The sequence below is a fragment of the Triticum dicoccoides genome, chromosome 5B (genome assembly GCF_002162155.2).
Source record: "Triticum dicoccoides isolate Atlit2015 ecotype Zavitan chromosome 5B, WEW_v2.0, whole genome shotgun sequence".
NCBI classification, from domain to species: domain Eukaryota; kingdom Viridiplantae; phylum Streptophyta; class Magnoliopsida; order Poales; family Poaceae; genus Triticum; species Triticum dicoccoides.
Window position 1 is genome coordinate 289,398,193 of NC_041389.1, and position 10,015 is coordinate 289,408,207.

Below are 10,015 nucleotides of genomic sequence, written 5' to 3' on the forward strand. Positions count from 1 at the left end.
ACAGTGTGCGGGCACCCATCTGCTCCCCGGCCGCCGGCCGCGCCCGGACGAGCTGCGGGGAAGAATACTCGGAGAAGAGCGGCGCCGCGTTAACGTCGACGATGTAAGGCATCGTACTGCGGGATTCCGAGCTTCTTGGCGGCGTAGTAGAACGGAGGCTTGTAGGGCTTCGGCCACGGCGTTGTCTCTACTGTATGTGTACCGACACAAGCCATCGATCCCTGCTGTTCCAGCGTGGCGTTTCACACAGTGTAATATTATGATGTGATCTTGAAAGCTGGTAGCCTAACCGAAATTAGTTTCCGGGCGCGGACGCTGGTAACCGAAATTAGTTTCACACAGTCACTCCCTAACCCTAAACCCTAAGCATGCGTGCCCGGGTGCAACAGAGTTTCCGAGAGGCACCTAACAAAGAGGTTCGAGGAGAACTGTGAATTGACACCCAATGAAATTAGTTTAGCCTCCTTTCCTCAATATTTAAGTCACGGGGGATGTGCATGGTGATTTTCTTGGAAATAAAATTGTGTTTATACTATATATACATAGAGTTATGTAGAATGTAAAAACCAATCTGGGTGTTTGGTCTAGTGGTGTGATTCTCGCTTCGGGTGCGAGAGGTCCCGAGTTCGATTCTCGGAACACCCCATTTTTTTTAAATGCCTCAAGCCACCATAAAATACCCATTAGCTACTCTGAATTTTCGTACAGACATACTGCTCAAATGCATACATCTCGATTCTACTACTTGCTACGATGCTACACGTACCATATATAAACATGGCAGTTCTCACTTGACGACCACGGTTAATTAGCTCTAGCACAAGCAGCAGCTAAAGAAACAACAAAATCGCTGCACATCCTTCTCTGCATAGACGAAGCTCGACGGCAGTTTCTTCAGAACCAATTCGAGTAGTCAAAATCTCTGAGCTTCCGGAAATGCTTCTCCACGTCCTGTCTCGATTTCGTCCACTCTTCTCTTTGGATGATGGTGGTGGCGTCGTCTCTTTGGGACTGTCATACCAATGACCGAAATTAGCTTTACAAGTTTGTTGCTAACAAGAGAATAATCGTGAAGCAAGTAAACTACCTTGTCAGTTATTCTGAAAGATTCGCCACCGTCCCGTATGAGTAGCAGGTCATTTCTCCTATCTCTCCTTTTGCCTTCAGGGACGTTCACCTGCCAAAGACGACTACATATCAGTCACCTCAGACCGTACACCAAAATTAGTACTCGACCTTTTTTGACACTTTAACAGTGTGAAAAAACATCATATATTTTGATACGGAGGGAGTACTTAACAAAGAAAAAAATCACCTAAAAACAAGTTTTTGGTGTTAGAGAAGTCTGCAATTCACCTACTCTAGTTTCTTGACATCATCAGGCTGCTAATAGTTTTTATTTGTTTTTAAATTGATATTTATGGGTTACGGATATTTGTTAAATGGTCAATGAAAGGATTGAGAATCTCAGTGTCCGACCATAAATTTTGATTGTGAAGACACTTGAACTGTAGTAAATTCACATAATACTAATATTTACATGAGAATCCACAAATATGGACCCAGACTAATATGATTGACATTGTGTGACAAATAACAGGTATTATCCAGAAGAAACTGCACCATTTGACATTGATACATCCTATTAGAATCCAGAATCATCACTAGTAAACAAACAGAGCAAATGAACAATGACTAGTGAAAACTTATCTTTCAGGCACATAGGTGAGACGGCTGAACTATTTAGATTAAATGAGAAACTAGTATAAAATTAGTTACAGTAGATTCCATATACATGATTGCTTTTTGTGAAAGATATACATGATTACTTAAATACATAAGAGAAACTATTATTTTCATATCCTGAAAGAATTTGGATTTCAATTGTCTTACCACTACTTTTGCCCTTGTGATTGACCTTGTTTTTGAGTCGATGACATAAATCTCCTCAAAATCAAGGAAAAAATCTGTATCGCTGAACCGCCTGTTTCTGTAGTGTTTTGTTAAGAAAACCTACAGCAGAAGAAACAAAAATGAAATACATATACTTAATAAGATCATAAAGCTAGATGCATATGTACTTAATATATCAATATCATGGAAAAGAATATTTAGTATTAACAATAAGCTAGCATGTCCAGTGAGCAGAACTGCTGGCCTAGAAACATACTAAGGTGAAAGCAGTAAAACATATGATGCAGTTAACAACAGTTAAAGTGTCCCAAATCTTGGGCTGGAAATCGAGTTAAAGCTTGGCTAGTAGAAAACCCACTGATGTAGCCGTGCAGCTTAAGCAGCTCTAACTAAGTGATTGTACTTATTTGCTGATTTCCTGTTTTAGCACCTACAATAATTTGCACTGTGAGGACAATAAACAATGCATTGCACATCCAGTAAAGAAGCTATAAGAAGTGTAGAATCTGCCAAGCGGGATGTTTTTCAGGAGTTTCACTGCTAACTTCATGTCAACCGAAGCTTGGATATGCATCATCAACAACAACAAAGCCTTTAGTCCCAAACAAGTTGGGGTAGGCTAGAGCTGAAACCAACCTAGAAGATCTCGCAACCAACTCATGGTTCTGGCACACGGATAGCAAGCTTCCATGCACCCCAGTCCATGTCTAGTTCTTAAGTGATACTCCAGTCCTTCAGATCTCTCTTTACGGACTCCTCCCATGTCAAGTTCAGTCTACCCACTTACCCAGACCTCTCTTCACATTATCAGCACACTTTAGCCGTCCACTATGCACTGGAGCTTCTGGAGACTCGCGCTGAATATGCCCAAACCATCTCAGACGATGTTGGACAAGCTTCTCTTCAATCGGATATGCATATTAAGATTAATTTTACCTCACAAGTCAAAACTAACACTGGCAAGGACATGTCTCACCAAGCAACTATGATACATTACTACTGCAAATCGAGTGACAAAAACTAAGGATGCAAGCAGTGCACCCCGTTTCCCGCGTAGTACTAGCACACTCTAGTACAAATGTTGAGGCCATTAGTACACTTAACAAGCGGGCACTGCTTGCATCCCTGGCAAAAACCCTGGACAGAACTTCAGAACCTTTATGGCTGTTAAATACTCAAGTCTCAAGCCACATTCAACCAGTTCATTTGGTTTACAACAGAAGGAACATAACGGAATGGCACAACAAACTAGCAGAGTAGGCAACGTTCTCACATATACCTTCATAATCTCCCTCTCTGTCTTGTACAGGGGATCACGCAGATGCTCAACCGGTGGCTCACTTACGTGGTAGCGGCCAAAGTTTTTCTTCGCGCACCTCACATACTGAATTTCAAAGAGAAAATCAACAATTAATAACCTAATGCATTTTACATGCACCAAAAATAAGAAATAGCAAGATATGTGTACCTTTTGTGGCACCGGGGCAAGAACCCTTGGAATTGAGTAGATGTCGGTGTCAGGCGGTGTGACATACATCTGTTGCACACAATGCCATATTGAGCAGAATAAGCACCACACAGTTAGCTCGAAGAATACTACTCCCTGTCATTGATTTAGTACAAAGTTGTACTAAATCAGCAACAATTAATTCGGAGGGAGGAGTAGTTGTTAACTGTCCTAATATTGCCGTCGATTGACATGTTAGTCTGTTAGATGAAATGTCACATAGGCCAAACGCATTTTTGCAGACATGAATGGTGAAATAGTCTATTTCAAATAGAGCAGGAAATTACCGGAAAATGTAGTAGATAAGGGGAATTATTAGGATACCTCTCGGAAGTCGTAGACGTCTTGGTCAGGGTCGGGCACCTTGCGGATGAAGAAGTCGCAGTGGAGCAGGCGAATCTTGTGAAACTCATCTTCGTCGATGGTGTAGTCGACGACGGTGTCGGAGGCGGACGCCCCAGTGGACACGAAGCTCTCGGCCGCGACCATGGCGATGTCCCCCTCCCCTTCCTCGCCTCCGCTGCCAACCCCGGAGAGCTGCGGCCGAGGCTTGACGGGGGCGAGGAGGCGGTCATAGTCAACGTCGTAGTCCTGCTCGTTGTCAAGGTCGTCGTCGTCCCCCACACCGTCGTCTCCGTCGAGGTCGAAGTCGCCCGCACCGCCGAAGTCGTCGTCCATGTCGCCGTCACCGTACGCCGCCGAGATGTCACGCTGCCGCCGGCCCTGCCTGCGGGGGAGGAGGAGGGGCGCCGGGGTGGTGAGGAGGGAGAGGGAGAGGGAGTGCGGAGGAGAGAGCTTGGAGGTGGAGGTGGGGTTTAGGGTTTTGGAGAGCAGAGAGGGGAATGGATAGGGAGAGGCGGTCGCGAGCGGAGTGGTCGCCATTAGCGCGAGAAGGTCTTGCACTCTCGCCACTGATCCACTGTCCACCGTATCGCACACATTTATCGTCGCACAAAGGGCGCTCGCTCGCGCATGCCACGTCGGAAGAGGCGGACTGTGCAACGCAGCCAATGGGGAGTGATGACACTATTTTGTCGATCAATATTTTTGGCTGGGCGCAGCAAAGGAGGCCACATACACGCGGCCCAGCCCAGCACTCCATGCTCTCTCCATCCCCATACGCAACCTCTCCTCTTCTCGTTTCCCCTCTGCCTCACCGCCGCCACTGCTTCCTCTTCACCCCCTGCATCCTCTCCCCTCCGTTGGTGCGGCCACACGAAAAACGGCGGCGATGACGAGGGTCGGTCCTTGGCGCATACCCACGCCCCCGGTCTGTGGCAGTGACGGATCTCTTCGTCTCACGGGGCCAGGCCTCCCGTCTGTGCCGCGACGGCGCTGGCATGGAGACCTGGGCTCAGGCAGCCTCCACAATTTTGGGTGCGCCGGCGAGGTGTCTTCTGCAGCGGCTGGCGGGTGTGTCAGTTCACTACTCATCTCGTCCATCTCCAAGCCTCCAATATGGTAAGTCCTCAATTCCTCTTCCTCAGTTCCTCACATTGTCAATCTTTCGTGGTTTGATTGAGTTTCAAAAAGGAAAAGTCTTGTTTTGATTGAGGTTCAAAATGAAGTAGAAAAAGCTTGGTTCAGTTTTGGTTGTCATGGATCCTTACCTGTATTCATGGGCGGATCTAACTTAAATGCATGTTTCTCTTTTTTTTTACAGTAGCAGGCTAGCAAGATATCTTTATTAGGATCAGTGCCTATGGAGTATGCACTATGGATGTTTAAATTTGATTGTCGCTGGGTGCTGTAGCATGTACTGAAGTCTGAACTGTTGTTCTTATGTGTTTTGGGTAATTTGGGTGACGAATTTGATGCTTAGGTTAAATGTTTGTGGGTTTCTTGGGGGAAAATAGTGGTAGTTAATTTATTGGCATCGGTCAGCAGTTAGCACTGCTGGTTTAGGATCTGCATCGTTAAGGTCTTTAGCTAATTGCTCTGCTATCTGCAATCTTCAAAAGCAAAATGAAGCCTGGAGCATAACAGAGGAAACTAGATAAAAAAAACAGTACCGCAGGAGCAAAACGGTGCAGCGGATGATGCCAACGTGAATGACGATTAACTTCTCTGACCTTGTGGTAGGCTGAATCTGAATCACATTAATGGGTGACCTTTCTCGTAATCCTTTTTCTGAAAGCATTAAACAATGGCTTAGACTGGCATTTTGGTAGTTGTGTAAGCTGAAACATGAAGCTAAGCTGAACAATTTACTGTCCTTTTTTCGCATGAGATCACATTTTGGTAGTTGCAAAGCCTAAACCATGATGCTTTTTGCTGCTTCTGTAGTCTCTAAGGAAGTTGTAAGATTATATACTTAAGCTAAGTTTCTTCTGCTTCAATAAAACACAGGTTGGTAGTTGCATAACTTGAACTATGATGCTTTCTTGATGCTGTTGTCGTCTCTAATGGAATTGCGAGATAATTTAGTTAATCTCAATGGTCTGCACTCTAAAAAAATCATAAGAGCCATTTAGAAGAAGATAGGTTACTATTATACATTGGCCATGTAATGTACATATTAAGGCAACAGACAAAATTTAATTGTGATACTTCAGATTTGCAGAGTTTTTTGTTGTTGAAATTTCATCCAGGTCATCCTCCTCTCTGGTTTTGCTGATTCCGACGGCATCTGCTCGACCTACAGGTCCTTTTCCCTCTCTCTCTCACCATGATCTGCACTTCCTGTGAGTTTCCTTTTATTTCGTCTCTCGTCATCTCCACATGATTCTCGCATATTGTTGTATTGGCTTGAGCTTGTGGTACCTGCAGTTTATACCGGAACTTAATCATCTGGTCAGGATTCCATGCCCTTTTTCTTGAGCTGATTTACTGCTTAATATCTGATGGGTAGTGCATTCTTTTGGTTGAAAATTATATTGTTTTATCACCCCATTGGCAATTCAGTACCAATAACAGGAATTTACTTTGCAGGATATCTGTGACATTTGTTCGCATTGGGTGTCAATGCTGGCGATGAAAAGATTATTAATGCTCTTATTGGGGTGTCAGTGTTGGAAGCTGCTCATGAGAAATATAACTTGAAGGTCCTCTGCAGTGCTACTTTTTTATTTACTGATTTTGGTTTTAGTTAAGAACAATAGGCAGTGATTCCATGCTTGTACTTGACCTCATGTGCTTCCTTTGACCTGATATCTCCTGTTTTAACTGTGAGAGTAATTAGTCGCATCATATATCACAAGGAATTCTACTAACCATGTAAAAGGCTTAAGGACAAATTGAGTACAACTCTATCTGAATTTTTTTGTACACTGAAGCAGTTTCTAAGGTTTCATCTTCACCATCATCAGTCATATCAAAGACAGGTTTCCTGACAACTAGATACTTTAACTTTTATAGATTGTATCATGGTCTCAGTGAAAACTTTAATAATTATATCTTTTAGTCATGTGTAATTTTGTCCTTCTTTCATCTGCTTGGCTGAAAATCATTTGTAGTTGTGTAAACTGCTTGATTTTATCCCCTTTCTTGCGAAAAATGGTTTGCTTGCAGAATATGCCCATTATTAAGATAATGTCTTATGTTGATAGGTAAGTTCAAAATTGGGTAGAGATATATCATTGCTACCTTTCCCTCCTTGTACACCTCCTTTGATTTTGCATCCTGTTAAAATTTTTGGTTAAATTTTGTAGCATGTTGACTTAATACAGTACAAGACATACTTACCTAAAATTTGATACACATGAGCTAATTGTGTGACCTTTTCCCTAACATTTTGACAGAGGAGCTAATTCTGTAGCGTGATCTATGATTTCTGCTTCAACGCTCAACTTATCAAGTCAACAAATGTTCACTTTCAGGTATATGTCTATTCAATGTCGCGCCTCTTTTCCCCTGTTCCAAAAGTTTGCTTGATCGCGCCCACGCCATGGCCGCCGTGCTCCTTTTTGCTCTGCCTGTCAACCAGATCGGCCGATGAGGCGGATGCCTGGAGGCGGTGGACCATGGAGGAAAGGAGGCCATCCATGGTGCGCGCATCCCCCACACTCGCTCGTCTTTTCCTCCTCGGCTCCGCGGACGCCGGGTGCTCGGGCATGGCCGCCGCCATGCCCTGCTCCTGCTGACCTTCATCAAAAGCGGATAACTGAGGGCTCTTCTGTTATCAAGCTGCTTCTTTTTTGTGCCAACAGTTGCAAGTTAACTTATTAATAGTTGGATACGGGCATATCTCAGATTTTGAGATTGGACAAAATACTGAATAAAATGGTAACTAGAGGAAAACAATTGCTCCTGATACATCATATCTGTATGATATTGTTGCTATAAGTCTCGGGAGGCGCGCACATCGAGGCCTGCACACTACAGAAACATTATAGTCATTTAGTTTTCTTTCTTTGAAGTGCTATTTCTCTGTTTCTTTCCTAATAGTGGAACAAAATTACCGTTTCTTGGGCGTCATGTCACAAGGAGGACGTCGGACTGCCCATTTTAGTGCACCATGCCACAAGTTCCAGAATATTATTTTGTCTCCTAATTAATGATTTTGCGACTACTTTCATTTAACAAGGCTTATGTGTGCATAAGTTTGTTAGTGAATCTGGGAGATGTAGCTAAATATAGAATAAAATGTGCTTCTTTGCATTAGGCAGATGGAACTATTCAGTTTATACTTGTTAATCTTCTGTGTATTGTGTATGGTGCATTCCTTATTTGGTTTGCACACCACAGAGTAAACTGAAATAAGGTAACTTGCATTTTGTCAAGGAGGTTTGGTTCTATTTTTTTTCTATGAAAAAATTGGTTCTCGACTTCTATGCCATCTTTCGTTGTTACAGGTATGAAGCCTTGTTTTACTATCCTCGGGATAAACATGTTTCAGATACTAAACAAGGGAACATCCATGCCCTTTTGTGATGTTAACCATGTTAACCATCTTACGCCAGGGCCGACGAGGAAGAGGACCGGCGGCTATGTTTTTAAAGCGTCCCTAAGGCGACGCCTAGGCGACGCCTAGGCGTCGAAGCGCTCCCCCTCCGCTTTGGAAAATCGACCGCTTTGGGCGCCTAGGCGTCCAAAGCGCCCGCCTAGGCGTCGCCTAGGCGCCAAAGCGCCCCCCCTCCCTAAGGCGGTAAGGCGTCGCCTTAAAAACATAGACCGGCGGAGTGGGGTTCGACAAGGTGGCGGTGGTTACTTTGTATATCCTGTTGGTTTGTGGTTATGTAGTTCCTATAGCTGTAACTTTTGCGCATTCATAAGGCCTTTATAGAATGCTAAAAGCTTCAGACCTTTGCATCAACCAAAGCTTACTCTTAGATACTTGGTTTAAGTTAAATTTGCTCCAAGTAATTAAGGATATTAGGCCTCTACAAGAAAAGTAAGAATCTGAATCCGTAAGTAATTATAACCACTCAAGTGTGATATTCTTGTGTTGCTTAAATTTCCAGTTAAGATATCTTTTTGATATAGATTGCCAGGTTCCGTTCTCACATAAAACTCCCAGTTTTGTGCTCAGCATGTACCTGTATATGATGTTTCTGCTAGAAGCTCTGCTTACTTTGATGTCCATCTCTTTTTCTGAAAAAGTCACTAACAGTTTGTTTGGCTGAATATCTTATGTCAACTGGATTCCATCTCTATTTCTGTAAATCTCTTTCCTGAAAAGGTCAGTGACAAGGTGGTGTGGAGTGAGGGGATGTAGAGATGGATGAGGACGTTGGCAGGAAGTAGTTGCAGCTCGACGGCCGGAAGCAGCAGCTCGCCCTCTGCTAGGTCTTCACCTCCGCCCTTAGTCTACCTTTAGCAGCGGCCAGTTATACTCAGCTTCGTTGCTCCCACTCCTGTTCCTCGCTCTTTCTTATATAGGTTTCCATTTAATGGCAGCTCTCTCTCCCTTTTCCATCTCTCTGTTTTGTAGATAGCAGAGCAACCTATCATATATACACACTGAAATTGATCTGTTGTAAGCTTATTCAGATTTTATTAATTTCTTATTGATTCATTAAGGAATGGTTGTAATGAATATTTTATATGACTACATCCAAGGGAGCAAGAAATCGTGATGTTATACCATACGCCCATGTTGATGTACATGAGTGAGACTGATGATCAAATATGACGGTCGAATGTGCGACATAAAATAAGTGCGCACAGTCCCGTCTGAGGAGGCGCCACCAGGTGGCGGGTGGCGCCCCAGCCTCTAGTGCGACTTAAAATGGGAAAACAAGTGGACGCGGAGTAACTAGTCTCGAGCACATATGCTCACGATATCTTGGGCGTTCGCTAGTGCGTGGGGATCTGGGCCAATTCTTTATACGGTGGGTTCAGGAGTGCTGGAAAATGCGCACTGTGCACGAATACGGTATGTGTCAGGCCTTGGTAGTGGGCCAGTTCAGGGGCGGCCGTCTGCAGGTGACGGGCTGAGCCGTGGCCCAGGTTCGCTTATGTCTGTCTGATCCGTGGCTCGGAAATGTGGCTTTTCGTCAAGCGGTGGCAGCGCCTCGAATAGAACGAGGCTGCCCAGACTCTTTCCCCACCGCGGCCGCTGCGTGCGATTTAAAGATTGGAGCTCATTTGCTTTCCCTGCCACAGATCCACTAGATTGAGAGGTCGGAGAGAGCCCGGTGCCCGAAGGACGCC

At 44.3% G+C, this 10,015-nt stretch overlaps 1 protein-coding gene, 1 long non-coding RNA gene and 1 other non-coding gene across 5 annotated transcripts; 2 read left to right on the forward strand and 1 right to left on the reverse strand.

Moving 5' to 3' along the window:
• Positions 1-573: 573 nt before the first annotated feature.
• Positions 574-645, forward strand: TRNAP-CGG. Its single transcript has one exon. It is a non-coding gene; the product is annotated as a tRNA-Pro (tRNA).
• An 18-nt stretch (positions 646-663) lies between these two features.
• Positions 664-4,350, reverse strand: LOC119308487. Its single transcript, XM_037584616.1, has 6 exons — positions 3,746-4,350; positions 3,383-3,451; positions 3,194-3,298; positions 1,894-2,013; positions 1,088-1,177; positions 664-1,011 (listed from the first exon to the last, which is right to left on the reverse strand). Exons 1-6 carry the CDS (start codon positions 4,301-4,303, stop codon positions 895-897), a joined length of 1,059 nt encoding a protein of 352 aa, XP_037440513.1. The 5' UTR covers positions 4,304-4,350; the 3' UTR covers positions 664-894.
• Positions 4,351-4,486: 136 nt separating this feature from the next.
• Positions 4,487-9,448, forward strand: LOC119308489. Of its 3 annotated transcripts, XR_005150149.1 has the most exons (4): positions 4,487-6,065; positions 6,353-6,465; positions 7,162-7,239; positions 7,347-9,448. It is a non-coding gene; the product is annotated as an uncharacterized LOC119308489 (long non-coding RNA). The 3 variants fall into 3 exon arrangements; XR_005150148.1 differs by having other exon boundaries at positions 4,487-6,465; XR_005150147.1 differs by having other exon boundaries at positions 4,487-7,239.
• Positions 9,449-10,015: the final 567 nt, after the last annotated feature.

What these genes read in the sequence shown, in the direction of transcription:
- LOC119308487 (XM_037584616.1), bottom strand. Translation starts at nt 4,303, where the DNA reads ATGGCGACCACTCCGCTCGCGACCGCCTCTCCCTATCCATTCCCCTCT. An exon ending in TCACAAGGGCAAAAGTAGTG is followed by an intron (nt 1,178 to 1,893) that starts GTAAGACAATTG and finishes CGTCTTTGGCAG; the next exon opens with GTGAACGTCCCTGAAGGCAA. An exon ending in CTTTCAGAATAACTGACAAG is followed by an intron (nt 1,012 to 1,087) that starts GTAGTTTACTTG and finishes TTGGTATGACAG; the next exon opens with TCCCAAAGAGACGACGCCAC.